General features: G+C 38.8%; 1 protein-coding gene across 6 annotated transcripts in view; it reads right to left on the reverse strand.

The window, feature by feature from the left end:
* The window catches only part of LOC129720901 (protein vein), a 136,919-nt gene that overhangs the window by 33,605 nt on the left and 77,334 nt on the right, over positions 1 to 25,980 (reverse strand). For all 6 annotated transcript variants that reach the window (XR_008727309.1, XR_008727308.1, XR_008727307.1 and 3 more), the window contains exons 3-5: positions 10,426 to 10,594; positions 871 to 1,013; positions 140 to 263 (exon numbers count right to left, since the gene is read on the reverse strand). Coding sequence is in view for 2 of the 6 variants with exons in the window: in XM_055672791.1 (XP_055528766.1) it covers positions 140 to 263; positions 871 to 1,013; positions 10,426 to 10,594 (436 nt within the window). In the remaining 4 variants the exon portion in view is untranslated. The remainder of the gene's footprint in view (positions 1 to 139; positions 264 to 870; positions 1,014 to 10,425; positions 10,595 to 25,980) is intronic.

Raw genomic sequence — 25,980 nt, forward strand, 5'->3', positions numbered from 1 at the left:
AACTTGTAGCATCAGATAACAAAGCATTTCGTCGACCATTTTTTCCTGTTTGGAATTACAAAAGCTGTCGACATGATACAATTGCCTTCAACTTTGTCTCTCGAATGCAATTCATGAAGTTGCCGGTATTAAACATTACCTGCATGCCCACTCTAGAATTTCCTCAAAGTGTATGCAGGAGCCACCGTTGAGGCAGAAGTGTTCAGCTCCTTGCCCTCGGCAAGGTGGAGGATAGTGCGGAGATTCTGTCGAGTGTGTCGGCTCTGAAAATAGACAGAAAAAATCCATAACCGATGCATAAATCAACGAGACTAAATGTGCAGTAAGAGTTGGACTTTGGAGAAACGTTGCCAGGATTATAATGATTTTATGTGATTAATTCACTATCTTTGTCAAGGTATAACTTATTTGTTTCATTTATTTGAATTTGAATCTTGAGCTTATGATGCAACGGTAAAAGCTGTGTCGTACCTTAACAACATTTCCCCACATAATAAAAACGTTCGCTCTTCATCTGACCGTGGAAGTGTGGGTTGTTGATACATGTCATATTTCATTAGAAATAATAACGTTTATATTTGTCTCCGGTGTATGTTTTTTTTTCGAGACCACTGCCAAACTACAACACAACACGAATTTCGACATCGTTAATTTTCAAATTAATCTTGGAGAAAAGATGTGTTGCAACATGTTGCAGACACATCTGCCGGTCAGCTCGTGGGTGTTTTGCATTTGAATTTCGGGGATACACATTCACCTGATCAGCCATAGCGGAATAGTAAATGCAAATGGTAAGGCAAGCTAGTAAGATCATCTCACAACAACGCACATTTCCGGTTAGAGGATAGAAACTATTCAATTTATAATTACTTGGCTGCTTGGTGCTCGAATATTTGGCCGTTATTCGAACGTGGGTATAATTGGAAATTTTAGTATATTTATTTTTTGCTCTGCATTCGTATTCTCCAGCGTCACTGGGTATCACTGAATTTATGATGAGCTCGGATCGTTTTCTGCAAAGAAAAGAAGATTCGTAATGATGAATATTGGGTGATAATATATATTAATTAGGATAAACAAATTTGATTGCAAATAACATAAATACTTTTAGCACAGACTAAGAGACGTAATACTGGAACCTAGCTCCATTGTCATATGAAAACGATCATTTTAAATTTCTAATTGAAGAGATCATCGCACCAAATCTTTTTAACCTCACTTTTTTGACAGATACTGGTAACTTTGTTTCGTTTTGGACTTGGTGCTTTTTTCTGGTGGAGCAATCGTGTGCGTAGTTGTAACACAGACAAACAGACGTACCACCAAATTTATTTTCGTGGATCAAAATAACGGTCAATTCAAATGATTTTCAGGTTTAACTCCCATAATTTTCTTAAAATTGGTGTGGTACGTCTGTTTGTCTGTGGTTGCAATGTTGCTCAATTTATGAATGTTGCTAGTGTACTGGCACATCCCACACAAAGTTTAAAGAACATTTTTGATGCAATTGAAATGATCTACTTAAATCGGAAATAATCGCCTGAAGGTAAACAAAATGCCAGTATCTGTCAAACTCAGATGCGTGTCGGGTCTTTAACTGTCTTGCAATCTATTTATTTATTTATTTATTTACTATTACCAACAGACATAAAATAAATTGTCCTAATGGCTACTAATACTAATACAAATATCTCCGGAACATTGACAAAAATTTAGAACGTATAACTCGGTATGATAAATGGAAGTCGAAAACTAGCGACACTCTGTTGAAAGCGCGTTGAATACCTGTGATAGCACTGTTTGAGCTATAGTTGGTTCGGCGAAAGGGCAAGTGCAAAGCTGGCATGCTTCGCAGGGTTCTAGTTGGAGCATGCAGGTTGATTTGACGCAGAATGGCAGGACAGTCGACCCGTGATGTCAGAATATCGGAGACGAGCATAGCGCGTGCTGTTCCCCGACGTAGTTGAAGAGTATCGATCTGGAGCAGCTGGCATCGGTGGTATTACGCATGGGCTGTTGCCAGGGAAGCATTCGAAAGGGCATAACGTACAAACCGGCGCTGAATATTTTCGATTCGGTAGATAGCATTATTATAATGAGGCACCCAGACTGTAGAACAGTACTCCAATGAAGACCGAACAAGCGAACAGTAAAGCGTGACTAGGCAGTGGATGTTTTTGAAATCACGTGTCATTCGGAAAATAAGTCCTAGTTGTCTAGCTAGAAGCCTTCGCTACGATGAAAGATGTGTGTTGCTTGAAGCTGAGTTTTTCGTCCAGAAGTACTCCGAGATCCTTAATGAAGACGACTCGCTGTACTGGAGAACCGTTTAGGAAGTAGTCAACTTGTAGTGGCCTGTGTTTTCTCGTAAATGTTATGACGGAGCATTTGGACGGGTTTAGTACCATACGATTAATCTCGCACCAGGAAGCGAATATGTTGAGTTGTTCCTGAAGAAAAGCGGCATCGGCAGAATGTTTGATTTTGTTGAATAGCTTCAAATCGTCGGCAAATGCAAGACGGAGGCATTTTAAAGAATAGTGTACGTCGTTGAAGTAAAGCAGGAACACTAGTGGGCCAAGATGACTGCCTTGCGCAATCCCGGAGAAAGCCGAGAACGATTTCGAGATTTTGTCGGTAATTTTCACACTCAGAGTCCGTCCCATTAAATACGACTCTAACCAGCACAACAAGCTGCCGCTAAAGCCATAACGGTCATGTTTGGCGACGGCAATGGGATGGTTTATTTTGTCGAAAGCGGCTGAGAGGTCCGTATAGATCGTGTCCGTTTGAGATCGGTCAATGAAGCTGTCGATTACGAAACTTGTTAGGCAGAGTAAATTCGTCGTACAGGAGCGTTTCGGAAGAAACCCATGTTGTTCGTCAGCAATGTTATTTAGGCAGTGCGCGAAAATTGGTTGCAGTACGATTAGCTCGAACAGTTTCGATATAGCACACAAAGCAGATATGCCACGATAGTTGTCGATTTTTGTAAGGTCGCCCTTTTTGTACACCGGGAACAAAAATGCGTGTTTCCAAGCTGTAGGAAATCTTCCTGAGGAAAGCGACAAACGAAACAAGAAACTCAACGGTATAAGTAAATCAGTGATGCACTTTTTTAGCAACGTGGCCGGGATACCATCCGGACCAGGAGAATAGGAATGTTTCAGTTTACTAGCAGCGGTTAGAATCATTGAATCGTCGATGTTAATCGAGGCGATTGATTGTCCATAAGAGGGAACGTTATTAGCGGCCTCAAGAACTTGGTCATTAGTAAAAGTTTCACTGTTGAATACACTACAAAATTTATCGGCGAACAATCTGCATATTGCGGTACAATTATCTGCTTTTTCGCCAGCCAGCTCCATACTAGAGGGCAGACCTGATTGCTTCCGCTGCATGTTGCCAAATTCCAAAACTTTTTTGGATCAGTCTTCAATTTACTCTCCATGAGCCGCCTATAATTTGAGTAGCAGCGTCGTCGTAGTTTTTTATACTCGTAATTTAGTTGCCGATAGTGTTCTCGCAAACAAAGCGTACCGTTTGCTGAAAACCTTCTCAATGCAGCTTTTTTCATTGATTTTAGACGACATAGTGTGGAAGATTGCCAGGGGAGATACTTTCGATTACGGGCTTTAGGAACAAAACGTTCCAACAGTTCGGTACAGACAGAAGTAAAATCGTTCACGGCCAGGTCAATATCGGTGTGATTCAAAACAGTAATCCAATCTACGTTGCGTAGCGCGCTTGACAAGCCATCGTAATCAGCTCGACGAAAATTGAATCGAATCGAGTTTGCTGAAATCGGTGGATCGATTCTATAACGATCTCATACATATTGTGATTTTCTATTCTACATATTCACGTATGCTAGCGCTGGCACTGAATTTAGCAATACTCAAAGGGAGTGATATGCGGAGAGATAATCGTGAGCCTAACGAACATGAAAGGTAACAACAAGTTGAGAGGTATTGCAGTCAGGTACAATAAAGCACGTGCTTATTTCGAATTCAGGGTTGATATTTGTTGACACTCTTGAGTGAAAGTGAAAAAAAGCATGCATAAACGTTATTTTTTTACAATCCTTTCAGAGTTCTCCCTTCCCGCTTTTTGCATGGAAGTGAACTGTCAAAACACCTCATTATATTTCATGCGATGGAAGCAAGACAACAAAATCAGTTTATCAGTTGACGAAGATTGTCAAGGCATCGGTCAGCGTCAGTGAAAAAGTGTTTCGGTGAGGTTCATTTTGGTTGAGTGGACTGTTTGTTCTTCTTTTTCGCTTTGAAGAGAAGATCATTTGGTTGGATTTGTCGTCAAATTTTATTCCGTAACCGTGAAGTATGCGCGCGATCTATTTCATCTGAGTATAACAGCACGTTACTAGGACGAAAGTCTAGTGTATCTGAAAGAGTGCTGCGATCATTGGAAGTGAAAATTGAAAATGATTGGCTGTAATTTTCGAAGAATTTTGCTGGGGAAAATGACTTTTATCAGCACTGATTTCGATACGTTTTGCTTGTTCTATTGCTAAACAATGAATTAAGAATGCTTCAAAATTGCATTATCACAGTGATTTTTAAACAGACGGTAAAATTTAACATAAACATAGAATTTAACACTTTCTCGGTTTTTGCGATTAGGGTTTGCAATATTCCCGAGAATAGATTTCCCGGGAAACGGGAATGAAAAATCTCATTTCCCGGGAATTCCCGGGAACCGGGAAAGGAAAAAAACCTTAGCAAAAATGAGATTTCAAATAAAGTTTATTTATAAAAAGTTTCAAACAATCGTTTACAATTTAATTATGAATTGAAGAACAAAATTTATTCAAGTTCACCCCAGAAATTCATGAACAATCGTCCATCAATCGCCTCAGTTCCGCAGACAATTTTTCGTTAGGCCCAAATAATGTAGTTCCCTTCTGTAAAACTTTGCTTAAAATCGCTGAATCACAGCTGGTGTCTGATTTCTAAAATATTTCTAAATTACCGATTCCAGCTTTTGCTACATTTCATTAGAAACTTAAGAGTCCAATACTTTTAGTTTGCTTAAGATAAAGCTGTGTGTTTGGCAGCCAGATTTTAGAGCATTTGAATGCCTTCGTAATTAATGTGAAATCGCGGCCACGACCCAAGCTACACTGACTGAGCTTCATTAGTTTATTTATTTCTGGTCGCATTGATTTACGGGTTTCAATTTTTTTTATCAATTTACAGGTTTCAAAATTTTTTGTCAATAAACAAAGAAAAAATCAAGCAACTTTCCGCTTAGTAGTAAACTCACTAGCAAAAAAAGCCATGAGACGAAGAAAATATTTCTTAATTTATCGTTTACTGAATGAGACAGCATATATTTTTGACAAATAAATTAAGCAAATATTTTGATATTACAAGGCAAGCAAATATTGATCGTCGTTTTAAGCAAATAATTGCTGCGTATAATGCACACTATGAAGCTGCTCTACACTTCTACGACGTAAGTTTCGTGTTTTGATACGAGATTTAGTTTTATTGCAATATTGTATGGAAAACGTTCCGAGGAGCTCGGGAATCCCGGGATCCCGGAAATCAATATTCCTATTCCCGGGATCCGGGAATCCGGGGAAAAGGCAATTCCCGGGAAATCGTTCCCGGGATTGCAAACCCTATTTGCGATGCACTTGATTATTTCCCAGTTCATACTTCTATCGTCATCACTATGAAAACGTTAGTCAACATTGCGCTTTGAGAAGTGATCTGACACATTTGACATGTGAAACCCAGTTGTCTTTAGTCGAAATACAAGACGCATCGCGAAGCAGATGGTGCAAGTGTTATTTATGTAAAATACTGTTATCATCTGAACGATGGTTTTATAGGTTTTTTTTAAAAGTGTTATGTCTGTTAGTCTGTGGTACTGCTGGTTCTATTATACTGTTTCACGGGAAGAGCTCACGGCTCAGAAAAACTAGGATGCAATGATTTTGGGCTTCAAATGGTGAATTGGCAACTTGAAAGCCTCAAATTGACTCTAGCCCTATTCCAGTTCCTGGTCTAGATTCAATCCTAGCCGACACCGGGAGATTCTCTGAGGCGAAAAATCTCTGGGATCACGCCTTCCATTGCATGAGGAAGTAAAGCCGTTGGCGCCGGTCCGTTAATAAACGGGTCGTGAGTTAGGGTCCTGGGTGTGGAGGTCGCCTCCCTGGGCGTCGGTGATTGGCCACAACAGTGGCGGAACCAGACCGACGGAAAATAAGCGAGAATAAAAAAAAAAATATTCCAGTTCCTATCTCACACCTTCACGAGACATATAATACAGTAGATAGCCAGCTGAAACATAGACACCCTAGGCAGCGAAAAAGGTCATGTCAAATTATATCAAATCATACGAGGGTCGAAAAATCAAATTATTCGAGGGTCGTAAAATCACAACTTTGAGCGCTTTGAGGCACCTCTAAATCATGTCCGATTGAGCTGAAATTTTGCACAGAGCATTTTTTTGAGTCAATGAACAAAATGTACAACCATACTCCGGCGACCAAGGAAATGCTTTTCCAACCCAATTGTGTGTTTACCAATATGGTGCGGTTCAAAACAGCGTCTGATCTCCAATTAGGAGCGGATGAACAACGTCCTAGTGTGAGCGTGGGAGCGTCCCCTGGGGAGACGTGTGGTTGGGGAAGGCCCAACAATCCGCCCCGCAAAACACCAAACGTTGCAAATTTCGAGGAAGTAAATGCTGATCAGAACAATCAGTACAGATCTGGGTGATGAAATAATGACTACAATTGGAAAATAGGTACATAGAGTTGCAGATCGCAATGCTTTCAGGGCTGCGAAAGGATCGTATATAATGAATTCAATTCACCTCACTTCGAAATCGTAGCACTGCAAGAACTTTGCTGGTCGGGACAGATGGAAACGCGGACATCGAGAAGCTGCCGTTTACCAGAGCTGTGACAACACCAACGAACTGGAGACTGGCTTTATAGCACTGGGTACGATGCGCTAACGCGTGATTGGATGACAGCCGATCAGTTCAAGGCAGGCTTATGATAAGACGCCATCTTTTTATGACCGAAAAACAACAAGCAGCATTATGGAACCACGGTGGGTTCGAAATGGAAATGGAGCCGAAAAAATGTCACATACAACCCAGAGCAAAAGCATAGGCGCGTCTAAGACCTGATTCTAGTCCAAAGATGTTTGAGTTTTGCAGCATCCCGCGGTATGGTAGTCAGAAGTACCTTCTTCCCCCGCAAAGACACGATTACCTCATTGCAGTCGTTGCAGATTTCTGTATGCATGCGCTCAAAACTATCGACGGTGTAAAGAAACACGCGTCAAAGTCGCCCTCCACGACCAAACTTTGGGCAACTACGCCGAAGTTGCACGGGAGTACGCGCAGCAGCTGGTAGCAGCACTACTAACGGAAGAGCAGCTTGGCGTTGCTGGAGGGACATTCGATCAGCCATAGGTAGTACTGCTATAGCGGCAATGGCTCCGAACAGGAGAAACAACTAGTTTTAAGACGAGTGTAAAAAGTTAGTGAAAGAGAAGAATGCAGCACGAGCAAGAATGCTGCAACGCCGAACGAGGACAAACGTGGAGCGCTACCGACGCGCACAGAACAGGCAAAACTTGGTCTTTCGAAAGAAGAAGCGCCAGCAGGAAGATCGTGATTGCGAGGCGATGGAGAAATTGTACCGTGCGAATGATATACGTAAGTTCATGTACAGAGACCTGGACGGCAACCTTCTCACGAACAAATGTGAGGTGGATGAAAGGTGGAAACAGTACTACAACCAGAATTTTAACGGCGATGTAGCAGAGGACGACGACGAAGTGGTAGTAGATCTCGGTGTACAGAATTCCAGCCCCTGACCTCCAGAAAGTCAAAGAGGAGATCGGCCGGCTGAAACATAACAAAACAGCTGGCGCTGACCAACTCCCCTGCGAGCTGTTGAAACACGGTGGTGAATACCTAGCTAAGGCGCTTCACTGGGTTATTGCCAAGAAGTAGTACGGGAAAAGTGGATCTAGGGTACAGTGAGCCCCATCTACAAAAAGGGCGACAAGTTGGATTGCTGCAACTTCCAAGTACTCTCTCAAGTTCTATGCCATAGACTATCACCGTTTGTGAGGAAGTTCGTGGGGCAATACCAGGCGGGATTTAAATCGGAATATTCGGCATGGACCTGGGCAACGAAACATGGATCACGAGTGAAATCTCGATATTGGAACTGCATGTTGCTTACTTCTTTAGGCGGAGACAGAATGCTGTTCGAGCCGCTAGAGCCCCGCAAATTCGGCATCGTCGCACTGAGCTGTTGCAAAGGTGAGAAGATGTGAAAAGTCCGTGACAGCAAGGCCCAGTTTTACCAGAGCGGTGACAAGCAGAGTGTAGGATCGTGTGATCAACTCGAAGACGATTAACGAGAAGATGTGTTTGTTGAGGATTGAAGGTTGTTTCTTCAACTACAACTGCTCGCCGCAAGACATCAAGATCGTTATCGGGAATATAAACGCCCTGATTGGTAGAAAAGTGATGCATAGATTAGTGATAAAGCCTCACAGCTTACACACCGACACAAAAGACTACAGCCAACTTCACAACTTCCCGAGGTCTGGAGATTTAAAGTACCCCCGCAAAAATATTCACAAAGTCTCCTGACGATAACCTGATTACCGAACAATAATCCAAATTGACCGCGTTTGCATTAATGACCGGTTTGTCCCAAACAACACAAACACCGCAACCGTGTCACTAGACGAGGTAACGTCGTGCCGACAAAATAACTGGTTTACCGGAGAATGTCAGCAAGCGAAGGGAAAAAAGAGCTAAGCATCACAATAAGACAGAGCGCGGCCAAATATCGACAAGCTTGAAATGAGTTGACGACGATCCTGAAGAGAAAGAAGTGTTAGCTTGAAGACAGCAATCATGTAGAACTGGAACTGTTTTAGGTTAATGCAACGCGCAAGTTTTTTTTGAAAAGATGAACTAACCCCGTAAAGGCTACACACTGAGTCCAGATTAGGGATGTTACGGATATCCGCATCCGCATCCGCGAATGCAAAACATCCGCATGAAAATTGACATCCGCATTCGCAGCCGCATCCGCATCATACCATGCGGATTGAAAAAAAAATCGCTTCATAATCTTTGTAGAAAAATTTTCCTTGGTGTATTTACTACTTGCCCAAATAACTTTTGCACTGGAGAGGGACATGGTCATGTGAAATAAGCAAAATAATACACAAGGGATGCTACGGATATCCGTTTGTGCATCCGCGAATGCGGAATATCCGCATGAAAATTAACATCCGCATATACATCTGCCTTCCTAATCACATATCCGCATCCGCATCTGCAGATGTCTGAAAAATCACATCCGTAACATCCCTGGTCCAGATATGTGTAGAGACGTGGATGGAACCTTGATCACAGTCGAGGTGGTCGGCAGGTAGAATCAGATGTGCAAAATAGTGGAACAATGGAAGGAGGCTGAAGAGAAATTAACCTTGAAGTGCCTGCAAATGATAGCAGTGTCCCAGTTCCCGACACTCTCAAGATTAAGCGGAACGGGTCAATAAAGAACAATCGAGCCGCAGAGCAGAACATACTACTAAATTTTAGGATTTGGAAGCAAAAGAGACTTCCGGAGGAATGGATCGAAGAAGTTGTTTGCCCCATCTATGAGAACGATTGGCTACAATGCAGTGGTATAACGTTGATCAAGACCGCCTACAAAGGTCAGCATATCAAAGGGTCGATCGATATCAGCTATGGCACCGAGTGTACGTATCGGGAACACTCTCGAACCCCTTTGAAGTGCGCAGAGGGTTGAGACAAGAAGATAGACTATCCTGCACGCTGTTTAATGTTGTTTTGCTGGCATAATCGTTTTATTATTTCGACGTAGGACTAAGTCTTTACTTAGTAGGGTACCGTGCATATTTTTCTAGAACTAAACTAGCGACAAATTTAATTAAATTAAACCGAATTGAGCAAAATTTGAATACCCCGACACATGTTCCATACGATATACCCACTTCCCTAAAGCAGACATCAAAACGCAAAACGATTCCAAGAATATGCCTATTGGCTAGTAATGCAATCCAATTGGCATTATATTGCTCTAAAGGCCCAGTTACACACACGGCGTAATGACGCCTGCTCCATCAAAATATTTTGTATGGAGAAGGCGTCATTATATTGTGTGTGTAACTGGGCCTTAATGCAATTTCACTATTTCTAAATTTATCACTTGAAACTAACTTGTCTGTTTACTAAAAAATAACAACCAATTTACTAAATAATGAACCAGAGTAAGTTGGTGCAAACCCGACTACTCTTTCTCCTTCTTTTATCAAAATATATCTGTCTATAAAATTTTGTAAAATAAGCAATAAACACATGTGTTACCTGTCCACTTACTTGAGGTGTACTTGAGCATATTTTGTCACATTCCGATTGATGGAACGCTTGTCCTTAAACCACGTCACCTTGGGAGGCGGCTGCCCCCGCACCTTGCACACCAGACGCACCCGTTTTCCCTCCTGCCGCGTCACGTTCGGTGAGATGGAATATATCTCCGGGGGTTTACCTGCAAACGAGTCGGAAAAGTACGAAAGTTTACCTATTAGCCTTGAGAAAAATCAGCACGGATGGAAAAATCGAACAGGTTTTACACCAGCTCGCTGGTAGCATTAAATTGGTTCAGCTGCCGTACTTATTTTATACATGGCACCACACCAGTGGTGTTCCCCTTTAGGAAATCAAACGATTATTATGGCACGTTGCTCCATTTACTGCAGAACGATACACGCAGACATATAAAGCGAAATAAAATTAGATGAGGTTTTTGAACTTGGTCTATTTCGTAAACATAGAGATGTGTGAAAAAAATCCTTGTACATGGGCCAATTTCCGACCGACTGCAAGCTTGTCCAAGATCTGAGAAAATCAAACTCGCGCTGAGATTTGCTGCTACCTCCTAACAGTGGAATCTGTTAGACAGATCGTAGCCACTAGCGTCAAATTGTAGGGAAACATTTTGTTTGCCCCAGGGTACCGATACTACTTGCACATTGCAACTTCATAACATCAGAGTGTATTGATTGAATATTATTTTCTCTAATATCTACTTCAAGCTTCGTGAAACTAAATTTTTAGCAAACCAGCTTATAACTTAGTGTATACGTTTTGTGCCTCTTTACTTTTTTTTTATAAATCGCACGAACTGTTTGAAATGTCTCGTTTACTACGATATGCATATGTCTCCCCGACCCTGAGTCTCACACAAAATGTTCTCTTCGAGTCTCGGGAACGGGAACACGTAAATAGACTTAAGTTTGCTACGCTCCGAAATGTGTGGATCGACACCAGTAAGAGCACACTCGTCTACAATACATTAGCAACATTGTTGCAATACTGATCATGATAAACGGGACTTTCTCTCGAACAAAATATTTAGAAGAAATATTCGTGGTTGTCGCTGATATTTCATTAGGCGAAGTGGAAAGACACAGCAGTTTTTTTTCGTCGCGTCGGAGATAATGCCGGTCGATGGACATTTGAGGAAAAAACGGCTGGTAGCGAGTGGTTCAGGACGCGCTCAGCCAGCATGGCCATTCACTTGCAGTATCAGTCACCACGCGACTCCATTCGGTTTACAACTTTCGTCAGCTGAACAACGACGGTACACGGTTCAATGAATTTCCGAACGAATCGCTTCAATCGATCGTGTGACTAGCCAGCTGATGTGTGAGACATGCCGACTGCACGGCACACGGCAAAGCGTCCAAAACAACCACACGTATGAGCGTCCCGTGACAGTTTGTTCGCAAGTAAGCCAAGCCTCGAAAAAGTCGCCAAGTTGTAAAGTCGCAAAAAAAACGACGGTAGTCGTGTAGAACTGCGTAAACAATTCGGCTCGCGCTGAATTTGACTGCAGTAGGAGAAACCGGCAGGAGTTTTGAATTTTTCGTTCTGTCTACGAATGGCACTAGAAGGATTCTTGACGCACATGTGAAATTATAACTTATAGTTTTTTGCAATGTCGTGAATGTTGTGGTTTTATGTTGTAGACGTAGAAGATAATTTATTTTTATCAGTATGATTAAATTTGAGATTTATTCGATATTTATGTTTGATGTTATATTTTACGTGAAACTGAAATTTGAATATCACAAAGACTATTGCACTAACAAAACACCTATTGGACCAAACTACCTTTGAAGAAATATTTTGCGCGAAATATTCAGGTTTTATCTATATTTTAAAACACTCGCCTAAATTTGAAGATATTTCATGTCAATTTTATAAAAAATATTTCCGTGAATACTTTATATGCTACGTTTCTTAGCATTCGAATAAAAATCGTTTCCTAAAGATCCGAGCTACCGAATTCGAATTCGTGAATGCCGACAATTTCAACAACGAGAACGGAAACTCTCATTAACTAGCTGTCTCACGAATGCATAAAATACCGTTCAACGCTTCAGATCTTCCTGATTTGCCTCCAGGATGCACAAAGTCATTGTTCTGCGATGACACAAGCATTTCCGTAAAAGGAAAAAGTCTTCGTGTCATATGCAGTCGATTGCAGAAAAGTTTAGATATTTTTTCTTCCTACTTGCAAAAGTGGAAAATCTCTCCCAATGCTTCTAAAACTCAAATGATAATTTTTCCGCATAAGCCTAGGGCTTCTTCCCTCAAGCCAAACAATAAGCACGTTGTCAAGATAATTGGGGTTATTTTAAGTTGGTCCGACAAGGTTAAGTACTTGGGACTAATTTATGATAAAAAACTTATTTTCAAAGAGCACATTGAGAGTGTACAAGCCAAGTGCATCAAATATACGAGATGTTCATATCCTCTCATTAACAGGAATTCTAAACTTTGTTTAAAGAACAAACTTTTGATTTACAAACAAATTTTTAGACCAGCAATGCTTTATGCTGTACCGATCTGGTCAAGTTGCTGTTCAACAAGGAAGAAAACGCTCCAAAGGATTCAGAATAAAATTCTGAAAATGATTTTGAAGTGTCCTCCTCGGTTTGGTACACTCGAATTACATAGACTTACTGGTGTTGAACCATTAGAAGCTATGTCAAATAAAATTATTAACAATTTTCGACAAAAATCGTTGCAATCCTCAATTGCTACGATAAGCTCTCTTTATAGCCAATAAGTTAGCAATTGAGTTAGTTGTAAGTTTACTTCCCCTTTTCTGACAAGTAGGTTTAAATCCCTACGAATGATAAGTCCTAATTGCGAAAGCAAACAAATCCTAACAATTAAAATTACAAATTTCTAATAGTGTTGAGAAGTCACCATTTGTGATTGGACACACATACTCATTATTTACTAATATTTATCATAAAAACTTAAGCTACTAACAAATCCCTCCTTTAAAAAAAAAAAAACCGTTCAACGCAGTGAAATCTTTGAATAAATATCAATCGAAAAAAACTAACTTACATTCTAGCCATTTGGGTGCCGAAGAGAGTCCCATTGAACAGATGCAGACTGATTAAAACAGGTTCGGGATGATTGAAATAGTGTCCCTCCATTGGGAACTTAAATAGATTGAAAACAAGTGCAGATAGAGAAGAAGATATCTAACAAAATGATATACTTATGTTTGTAATTCGGCTTATACACAGAATCATAAGCTGCTTAAAATAGGTTCCCTACTATATGGCGCAGAAATAAACAAATGTCTGTTAGCGTCCGATCAGGATTAACCGTGGTAAGTGATGCGATAGAATATTTCCTAATTTCACATACGAAAAATAAATATTAATCCCTATATTACTTAATTTTTTTATTTATTTATTTATTTTATTTTAAATTTCATCTGACATCGTGGTCGTAATGATATAATTTTGAAACTAGTCTAAAGTTAAAAATACATTTCGCAAGCGTTGTCTAAAACTGACTCAAGAAACATTAAAGTCGAAGACGTGCTGGCCTTCTTAAAAACGTCTGCTTATAGTGTTTATTAGATCTTTCCCACTGTATACAGTGCTCCTCGATTCTAACAGAATAAGTTGCCGTGAACGCAGTACTTTAGCGGCTCTATACCCAATAGGGCACATCGATGTTCGTAAGAGGGCAGGTTGTTAGGATTGCGCCATGGAAGTCTTCTTAGCTCACGATGGACCAACTTATGCTGAACAGATTCGATTCTAGATTTCCACGCAGCTTCATATGGTGACCAAATAACCGATGCGAATTCGAGTATCGAACGAACTAGGAAACAATAGAGAGCACGTAAGCAAAAAGGGTCAATAAAGTTGTTTGCTTTTTATAGAACAAAACCTAGTTGGGCTTTGTTGATTATAGCGGAATAATGTAGCTTGAATGTGAGTTGATAGTTCAGCAACACTTAAAAATCCCTGACTTCGTCAACCCGTTCAAGCATCTTATCACCGATGACATAGTTGTACAGAATGAGTCTTTTGAGTCGTCGATATGAGAACTTTGCCACGCTCACTACTAGGAAATTTGATTTACAACCATAAAAGAATTCATCCAGCAGTTTCTAGAGTTTTCTGCAATCAGCTTAATTTCGTATTATCAGGTAAATTTTCAAATCGTCAGTGTAAATTAGTATTCCACCACTCGCAAGAAGTATCGTCACGTCATTGAAAAATATGAACAGCAGTGAACCTTGAATGCTCCCTTGAGGCACGCCAGAAGATGGAGTCAAGCTTTCAGATACTGTTGATCCGATTTTTACGAAGAGCTGTCTGTTGCTCAAGTAAGAGCGAAGCTAGCTGCAAATGCTGTCGGATATTCCAAAACGATGCAGCTTAGCAAGGAGGATATCATGATCAACGGTGTCAAACGCGGCATCGGTGTATATTGCATCAATCTGAGCTCTACAATCCATTGCGCCGATACAAAACAATCCAGCTGATAACGAGGTATTTCATTACGATAATTAGAGATGTCGAATTCCTTATGCACCGGCAGCATATGGGATATCTTCAATTCCCAGGAAAATATTTTTTGTTGAAGTGAGCTATTGAAAATCGCCTAGAGGGCAGCAGTCAAGGAAGCATTGCACTTTTTGAAGATGCAACAGGGAATACCATGGGGGCCTGGCTTATAGGACTGCTTCAGTTTCTGTAATGCAGCTTCAACCATCGTAGCGTTAATAATAAACACGTCGAAATCTATCACGTCTCTTGGTACGAGACTGGCAGCGGTGTCTATTTTCTCCGCAGTGAGCACCCGGTTTTCAAACAAGCTAGCATTTTTTCAGAAAAAAGAGCACATTTGGTTTCTGTAGAAGCGGCATTCCCTAGGTGCATCAAAACGTTTATGGTTTCGACGAAAATCATCCTCTCTTCGCCTCACGTACCTTTTGTATAGGAAACGATTACACAGTGCAACAAAAATTGACTTTTTTTCTGCCTTTGCTTCTATATATAATTTTTTGTGTATTTTTATGCAAAACTAAATTTCCCCGAGTTTGAACATATTTCAACTTAAGGGGCAACAATGGCGCCATTTTGAATTTTTGAGAAACCGGTAATTTTTGTAGTTTTTTCGACGCCGTTTTGTTTTGAGGCCAAATATCAAAATTTTAAGAGTTTGTCCACATATTAGCATCTTTTTAACCATCTTTTGAATAAAAAAGATCTTAAATCTGACAAAAACTGAGCTCAAAACGGTGATTCTACGAAACCAGGTTTGGCATAGTTTTAGTATATTTCACAAAGCAAAATAATATCGATTATTTCTGGGCATTAATGGTAATTTGCTAATATCTTAAAGTGGTAGTCAAATTATATCTTATTTTGAGTGAAAAAGTCTCAGAAATCGATCTACGTAAAATGTCGCAGATATACCTATTTTTGTATTGTAGGGGTATTGGGGCAAAATCGACATTTTGCTGACATTTTACGTTGATCAGACACCTACCATTCGATTTCTGAGACTTTTTCACTCAAAATAAGATATAATTTGACTACCATTTTAAGATATTAGCGAATTATCATTAATACTCAGAAATAATCGATATTATTTTGCTTTGTGAAATATACTTAAACTATGCCAAACCTGGTTTCGTAGAATCACCGTTCTGAGCTCAGTTTTTGTCCGATTTAAGATCTGTTTTTTATTTCAAAAGATGGGTAAGAAGATGCTAATATGTGGATAAACATTTAGAATTTTGATATTTGGTCTTAAAACAAAATGGCGTCGAAAAAACCCCTAAAATTTCCAGTTTCTCAAAAATTCAAAATGGCGCCATTGTTGCCCTTAAGTTGAAATATGTTCAAACTCCGGGAAATTTATTTTCTCATCAAACTTCATCAAACAATCATACATAGAAGCCAAGGCAAAAAAATTGTTGCACTGTGTTATAACCACGGTAGATTTGACTCGCCTAGTCAAATTGTAACTTCGCATACAGTCTTCTATGCTGGCAATACTGTTCCAGCAAGTTGGAGCGCCGACGACGTAGGATGCGGAGGTGCATGTCGGACCATACAGGATTTTTCGGCGGTCTTCTTAGCGGTACAGCTTGAAGGATGCAATTCTGAATAGTACAATTGAAACAACTAACGGCACAGTCGACGTCAGAATTTTGAATAACCTCCGACCAATCAACCTCGGACAGCACTTAAGTTACGTTCAGTTAGATCAATATCTTGGTGGAATGAAACAGGAGACTCACAAAGCACAGTGAAGCGAACTTCCTCTACTGCTAAACTGCCGGTACCCGCATAACTGTCCCTTACTGATTTTGGTCACTTTTGAGTTATCATCGGGAATTAACTTAACTGTTATCATATTTTCTGGAAAAAAACTAAAATTGATACTTTTGTATGGAAAAACATTGAAAAAATACCAAGTTGTTTTTGTCCCATATTGAAAGTACCCGCATTACAGTCCCACTGCATAGTGGTGCAAACTGCAAACATATAATTTTGCTCCAGATTAGTGTATATCGGATTATTTTAGGCATATAGAAGTATGTCATTTAATTAACTAGATTAGTGTTGTTTTTCTGTAGTACAATCTACGTTGCCAATGATACTGCTGGTTGCTGGTTGAATTTATATGTGATGGGAAGAAATATGCGAGTACTTTTGAAATGTACCCGCATATTTTGTCCCATTTTGTCTTTTTTCAAGTTATATAACGTAAAACCAATTCCATCCATGGTTTATTGTTCTCAACGATAAACTTGTGGTGCCATGAAACTGTTATGGTCATTGGTTCTGGATGTAATTGCTGGAATTCCGAAAATTCACGGATAATATTAAATCGCCGTTTTCTCAACATGTTGTTTTTCATTATGGGACAGTTATCAGGGTACCGGCAGTAAAGAGACGGCGCCATCCCAAGTAACAATTCTATAGCTACTTGGTTTTCTAACGGTTTTATCACAGCAATAAATATTACCAATGGTTTTATGGCGGTTAAACCCGTTGCCAAAAATAGCAAGTCGTAATGAACACTAATAGCTGTCGATAAAACTCTAATAAAACTTTATATAAAACCGGCAAGAGTTAATGCAATTTTGCTTTATTATTGGTTTTATTATTACTATCTATTGCCCCATAAAACCACTCCAGCTTGTTGTCATATAACATAGCAACCAGTTTTATTGCGGTCATTCAAAATCTAAAAAACTACTAGTTGGCTATGAAAAATATCTCATAAAATTGTAATAAGTGCCCAGTTTTAACCTGTCAAACTTGTAAACAAATATATGCAGGCAATGATATACATACAGGTGAGACAAAAACGGCTTAGTTGGTTTAGTAAGATGCAGAATTCTGTCGCAGTCTTCGTAAGATGTGTGTAAAAAGCTTTAAAGCATCTTGCAGCGCATTTGTGAACTTTGATGACGTAGAACTCCAAAAATCTAATAAACTAACACGGCAAACTTAGTACTGTTCGGTAGTTTTTTTTTCAAATTTTATTGGTTGAAAATAATTTCCTATGTCGTTAAATAATGCGTCCTTAAAAATAAGGTAGGGGCATGACACTATTGATATATTTCGAAATATATTCAATACTCAATTAAACTAAGTATGTATCGTTGCATTTTTCGTGCACCTCTCTATTTATATCAAAATTCGTTGATTCCTCATTATCGTCGGTGTGATGTCAGATTTTTCATAAAAATAAAGTTGTCTAGACCCCAGGGATTTACCATATTTTTCACTAATAATACAGGCATCCAACCTTTTCCGCACCTTACAACATATATATTATTGAACTAAGCTTATTGCGGCTACGATTGATACCAACTAATGATCTTGAAACGAAAATCGAATCGTCATCTGACTAACAAATTAATTGAACATCCAAAGTTGATTTTGATCTATCTCTGTATTGAAGATCACGGCTAGATTTTTTTTTCTGAAAAACTGAGCTAAAACAATCCAATTCATTTTTGCTAACAATGAGATTATTTTTGTAAGCCCGTACTATTTTGATGGCGCATAAATTTTAAGCGCCTATGTTCTCAAAATGCACGACAAAATTTCATGCGTATATGCTTGAGAGCTACAAAACCTGCCAAAAACGCCTCTTTATTCCTTATCTTTCTACAATATCACCATTAAATAAAATCGATTGCACGATGATAACCAACATAGGTGAAACATTTCTCCCGCGACAAGAGATTTACTTATTAAAAAAAGTGGCGTGATGTTCTTGTGTGTGTGCAGGAACAGCACAACAAATTAACTTATTACGGTTGCTGTCAAGCAATGAAAAGTTGATTTGGACTTGTTGTGACAAGTAGCAGAGCGCAATAATGCATCCAAACTTATTGCGCTCTTAAAGAGGTAATGCCAGCTGCTTATAGTATGCGGTACTCTTTCCATGCGGTTTAAAATCAGTTTTATTGCCATTCTTATAATTGCTTCAATAAGCTTGGCAAGGGTGGGCCATCTGGCTGTAAAGCAAACTAATAGCGGTTATTAAAAGGTTCTGATAGTATTTCTAGTTTTAACAGCAGTTTTGTGAAATAGGTCATGAAAACGGTTAAAAGAATGCAATACGACTTAAATTGTTACTTGGTATCCTTTATAACGGAGTCACTGGAGAAGACGAAGTTCAATACACGATCTAAGTTGTTTCGTATTAAATTATGCTGTCGTAGTCTGAAAAACGCCATGTTATCCAGAAGAGATTGACGGGCCAAGGAAAGCTGTGACTGTACAGAATCAGCAAAGGCATAAACGCTACCGGAACTCTACCAAACTGGGCGCGGTTAAACTAGTCAAACTATCGATATGAAAGCTAAGCGGAACGCTTGGATGACAAACGGATAATTTGATGCCCTAATTATCCATCTTATGAGAGCTAGCATGTTCGGCATCCCACTTGTTGAGGAAAATAATAAAATTCACTTACCCAAGTTTAGACTCTAATGAACAACACAAAAAGTACGCGATTTGAATCACTGGAAACCGAACTCGAAAAATCGGGCATTGTACCAAATAACATTAAGAGATATCATATTATAAATTAATTTTGTAATTATACTGGGTATGATAATAATAGCGTGCGATAGCGTTTTTCTTTCAACTGGCTACTACGCGGTACCCGGTAGCTTTGTGGTTTTAAGCCCGAAAAGTATAAAGACAATACATAAAAAAAGAAGAAACAGAAATTCCTAATGCTAAGCGCAAAAATCCACCGAACTCTGTATCAGCGATTTATTCTCTAGCTTATATAAAGATCAATAAAAAAAGAGTTGAAAAATACGGATATTGCAATCCACACATGTGACATTTACGATGAGATAGAGCGTCGAATGTTTTTATTGGGTTTGTGCACGAATAACAACACAATACAAATTTGAAACAGTAACTTGTAATTATCTTACTGAATCTATTGAATTCGTTGCATATTCAAGCGCCTCCATAACCTATAGCTAAAACACACTTGTTTTAGCAAGAACAAACTTGTGAAAAAAAAAACACTTCAAACGTAAACTTTCACTCAACTTTTAAGTTTAATGGTAGTAGCTCGAATCACTGACTTCCTTCTCAATAGTGCATAGTTACGCTTTGATAAAGTGGGTATTTTTTTAGTCTGAAGGCTCCAGAGAATGTTTCTCGCCAATTATGCAGCTAATCAATTTTACTGAAACTTATCAAAATTCAATAACAATTGCACAAAATTGCATTTCATCGATATTTGGGTGTGGAGTTTGAATTTCACGAAACAATCTGACTGACTGAAGTTATCGAATAAGTTATATTTTCGAAACTAAATTATAGTGATATGAAACTTGATAGTGATATGAAACTTTATCCTGATTCATCGTTTTGGGAACTAGTTTTGGCGGAGAAAAACCTGGTCACTAGGAACGTCTGACTGAGATTGGATCAGAACACCTCCCGGTTGCAGTACACTACTACTCAAACGGTTTATGTTGGCAAAGCCTCAATACGCCTGCCTATTGTCGAACGAGTAGATTATTTATAAAACTTTCTCGAGAATATCGTACAAGGACCTTGCGACTCGAGACGCAGCATTCGGCTGTCCGCTTATATTTTCCATTCATTTGCTTCGTCAGTTCGTAGTTGGTGCCAAATTGCACCATACGAACCAAATAGAGATGAAGTGGTAGCAAAGTTTTATTGTTGATGTCGTACAACCATTTTGAAAAACATAGTTTTTACTGCATTTGTTAGTAAATCGCAGAAGGTTTTCTAAACTTGTTTTCAACCCCCACGTAATAAACGTGTTTTTCAATCTATTAAAATACGATTACTTGGAATTTATACATTAGATAGTGATTATAACTTTCACAGATCGATAAGGGATTAACTTCTATTAAGGAATTTGAACACTTGATTGATTATGTTTACACTTAATATTACTTGTTGTTAGACACAGCGGCGTCGCACGAGTCCAATTAAGGCTCGAAAATGACTAATAATATAACAGACGAAAATTAGATATTCAGAATCGCAAAGTGAATCTGTTATGCCGATCGCGTTAAAGTTGCGGTGTCAGCTTCACCTTGAGTAGCAAGTAAATGTAGGTTGCATGCAACTTTTAAACAGGTAATTAAAAGTAGACACTAAAACAGTCCGATATAATATTAAAATTATGAATCAGATTGCGATATTGATTCACGGTTCATTTCCGTTGATTTAATTAGCTTAGATTTATTCACCTTATGACCTACAGCCCGTTTCGATGTTCACTGATTTAAAAAAAAGTTTATTAACCTCATAAGTAGCCGGTGGCAATTAAACAGGATTTGATTTCTGTGACCAACGACTCACCATCACAGACTGTTTACCGACACTTCTCGTCTCGAGAAATATAAACTTTTTTTTTCGAACCGATCCGCTCGATTATGATTCATCCTATTCACCAAATGATCTATTTTTTTTTATTTCGGTGTACGATTCATTTTGTCTCGTGCGATTCGTTCGTTGCAAGAAACGTTAAGTTGCTACCGCGCGTGGGACTACGAGAGGTACAATCAAGAGATCAAAAATCATCGCCGAGTGTCGTATGTTGCTCTCAGCAGAGCAATGTCGATGGTGTACGCGTTTTTGAAGGTGGTGGCGATTGCATTCGGTTCTGGGGTGGTTTGTGGTTAATGAGGAAAATCTGGGGGATCTGATGTTTGGCTGCTCATTTTTCGAATCTGACATCAATTGTGGTGCGAATGGAGAGACAGAGATAGAATTGAGACTCGGGCAAGGACAGCCACAGGAAGTATAGAATATATCACACCAACCGCCGGTTACATTGTCGCTCTCCTACCTGAAAATAGATTATCGTGCCAGTTTTGCTGTACGTACTGCAAGCAAGATGCTGCACTCGCACTGTGATGTTGTCACACTTCTGATGTCTACTACTAGCAAGGTGCCAAGGTGGTACCCAAATCATTGCCAGAAATTTCAAAAGTTAATTACCCACCTTCTGTCTCGTTGTATCACTGCTCTAATGAATGGTGTGATCTTTGAAGTTCCGAAATAGTGGCTTGTTCTTGGCTGACTTTGACTTATGTGTCGCCCTTTTTACCCTTTTTTAGTACATTCACAATCGGTATGAAGTATTTAAACATTTAATTGGATTGGATAGTTTCAAAAAAATATTGTGTAAAAACCGATATTGAAATTGCATGCAAATTGACATTTTGATTTCATTCCATTCGAATCTGAAAAGTGATGTTAATTTCTTTTGTTCATCGTAAGATATTGGATGCAGAGTAGCAACTGCTGCAAATTTTCGAACTAAATATTGAAACCATACCGGGAAGGGGAAGAGCAGTGAAATGTTTTAATAAATACCAGTCATATTGAAGACCGCACTCACGCAACAACCAAATCAAAGTCAGCGATCCCGACGAAGCATTTCATCCGAGAAACATTGTTTATATATGTCCAGGAACTGCAAACTCTATTAACGTTTACTATACACTTTAGACGGTTTTCTGTATACAGGATACAGTAACTTGAGCTAATTTGAATTTCCTTCCAAGACCTCAAAACGTCACAGATTTATATTTGATGCTTTGATATATTCCGACGCTCGCTACTGTCTACTATGTGCATCAATCCTTTCTTTTCGGTATCCCGATCGTTCCTCCCCTGCTTGATGCAAACCAAAATCAAACAATCCAACATAGTCCGGTTCATAGCAGATCAGCCTCACAATCCAAATATAGGCCTGTTTATCGACAGTCAGTTCAGTCTTAGGACCGTAAAAAGACATTGCCAGGTTCATAAAGTCAAATCGATACTTACAAAGTAAAAAAACGTTCACTTAAACATTTGAATATTTTACCAAAAATAAATAGAGAAAAGTACAGTACAGATAGGTACAGTAAAAAATAGTTGTATATACAAAGTTGTTCAATAAATCCCGGGCAAGAACAATCTAAGACCTGACTGCTTGAAATCCGCAAACCGGAGTGTAGTTATTATTCCAAACAGTGCGGCGCGGCAAATAAACAAATCATTGTTTGCAAATTATGAGCTTCGAATATTGATTTGATGTATCGCCGATTGATTGATTTCGGTCGTTTTTTGGCCGTTGGTACGGTGCACATTACATGGCGGTAAAAATCGGTTTTTTTTTTGTTTGGTTTGATTTGGCCGATGCCTGAATACAAAAGGAATTAAGAATCGGAACGCGAAACAAAAGTGCAAGTGTATGAAAGTTCATCTGCGGTTCGAAGCTTGGGTTTGGGGAATTGAGCAAAATAAAATCCTAAAATGATTCAATTTTATTGCTGGGAGAACATTATCGTTTCTACACACTACAAGAAATTAAGGTATACAATGAAATGTCAAATTGATTGCCACTTATCGTTATATTTATGTTATATTCATTTTTGCGGTGGTGCTACAACGTTTCGTACTCCCCTTTGCAGTTGAACAACGACAATTTTTTAATGTAGAAGTATTAGTGAGTGTGGCTGTCATTTATTTTATTATAGCATTTGTTTGATAATATGTGTATTTGTTGGTGTTATCAAACTATACTCTGTTTCAACTCTGTTGCATTCGCGTGATAAACTTTTTTATGTGGTGCAGAAAAAGTGTAGTTCTAGTGTAACTCGAAAAACAAAAAACAAGCGCCACACTGATGTAGCCACATCGCTAAAATGAATTTGATACACTAAAGTCTTTTAACGCGGATTGCGGAGTTTACGCATTTGTTTACGCGGTTTTTTGGAATTTACGCGGCTTTTTGCACTCAGATTTTCCAGAAAGAATGTTGTTTACGCGGTTTGTTTTGTTGAATTTTCATTTTAAAATCGTTTATTCAGAGTGCCAGATGAGTTTAATTAATCCAATTACTTATATTTATTGATTTGTCCTAACCTTTTTATGTTTTTCCTTGATTTAAAGCTTGGTTTGCATATGGAAATAACACTGCTATTGATTTTTTCTCGAATAAATTTAGCAGAAATGGTTTTAAACGTTTAGCAGATATAGGTTTTTTACGTGGAACTCGGAATTTGCGCGTTTTTTTTAACGCGAGCTTCGGAATTTATGCGTTTTTCACTCGGATTTCGAAATTTACGTGTTTTTTACGCACTTACGCAGTTTTTAACGCGCTACGTATCCCCCGTGTGAAGAAAGGCTTCAGTGTACAAAACATTTTACCCTTTTTCATTACACTTGTGATCTTCTTCACTTTTCAATTCTATCACTTTCACTTTTTTTAAAACAGAGATACTTATTTCAACATGGCTTCTTCTTTAGTGCACAGATTGATTGTGGAGATCATAGGGAAAATCCAACATTTTAGACATACAAAATAGGTAATAAATTGAGACAAAATTTTTGTCTAAGAGCGTAAACAAATGGGTTTATTCTCTGGCTCCCCACCAGTTACCCTTCCTTTACGCTGAAATCTACAATACCTTTGCGTGACTTCCTCCTCACAAAAAAATAAGTCCCTCTTATCAATAAAACTGGCCAGAAGGACGTACGACAAAACTTCTCCAGGGAATTATAATTGATGATATTTGGCAAGAGGAACGAGTATCGGTATAGTAGAACAGTAAGCGTGTAAGAGTATCACATTACACACAAGCACTGATGAACAATAATAATAAGCATGCCACTTCTCAATAGCGGTATTGTTATTAACAGAAGTGCGGGATACAGCAGACACCCGGACATATCTCACAATTGATCTACGATGCTGGTCGCAGTGAGGAAGAGCATACAGGAAAAAAAAAAACAAATGCCTTGTCGAATTCAATTTGGTCGGATTTCTAAACAACGACGGCTTTAAAAAATGAAGTCTGTTGTTTTGTTCAATTTTCAAAGCAGAACAAATATTTTTATGAATACCATTCAAAATTTCCAATACCCTTTGTCTCCGCTGTTCTCGAAGTTGACTCGACTTTGCATGGGAGACAATTATTTTTCATTTCGGGGAAAGTTTTACAATTAAACAAAAGGTGCGCCTATGGGAAGTCTTCTTTCACATTTTCTGTGTGATATGTCTCAAACAGGGTGAATTTATTACAAATTTTGAATGGTACTCATAAAAATATTCGTTTTATTTTCGAAATTGGACAAAACAAAAGGCTTCCTCTTTTGGATGTTAGGAAAGCCGACCACTTTGAATTAGATTTTTTTTTGGAAAGATCGCTTTTTTAACCACTTCTTCCAATAGAAAATGCATACTTTTTGCCACCGTGTGGAATCTCCCAGTGATGGAGCAAAGAAAAATGAAAATGAATATATTTATGAAATTGCTGAGCAGAATGTATATAATCGGAAAGCATTTCCATTTATTTTCGTTACAAGTGAACAAATTTAACATAGAAAACCTTACATAGCACTCACACCACCAACAGAAACGGGTTATTGTTAAATACGATGTTACTTCTACACGTCAACTTCGTAATAAATTTGGCAAACATGTTATGGATATTGTCTATCGTAGTTAAAAATCATAAACGAATTCGTTTGAATCTTGGGAGCTTTTCAATACAACTTCTACTTCGACTACTTTGACCTTGGTGAAACAATAATAAAAAAATGTTATTCTACATCATTTGATCCATTGGTCGAAGAAATCAAGGTGAAACGGTCGCTTAAGGCGAAGCAAAAAGTGCTCTTTCACCAAGTCACCACTCTGACCCATTCTGTTCGCGTTACAACCGATAAATTGAAAAGACTGCGCCTCAAACTGGTTCTCCACCATCCGTATTCAAAGCACTTTGTTTTGTGTCAAAATATTCTCTGGGTTCCTACCCCTAGTGAATGAAGACATTCCGTATTACGAGATTGTCTTATGAAGAACATTAGGGAGATTCTCGTAAACGTGCGGATAACATGAATATCTTTTGATTTTTAAATTATTGGTTAATGCAATATTGTTATGGAGCGAGCAACTGGAGCTATACTAAATTTAATAACATTACCTCCACTCAATTACCACGTGTCAATGACATAATCATACGTCTAACGTCTAACACCGTCGCGCATCATCATCAATCAGAAATCGAGT

Source organism: Wyeomyia smithii, chromosome 2 (genome assembly GCF_029784165.1).
Source record: "Wyeomyia smithii strain HCP4-BCI-WySm-NY-G18 chromosome 2, ASM2978416v1, whole genome shotgun sequence".
Lineage (NCBI taxonomy): Eukaryota > Metazoa > Arthropoda > Insecta > Diptera > Culicidae > Wyeomyia > Wyeomyia smithii.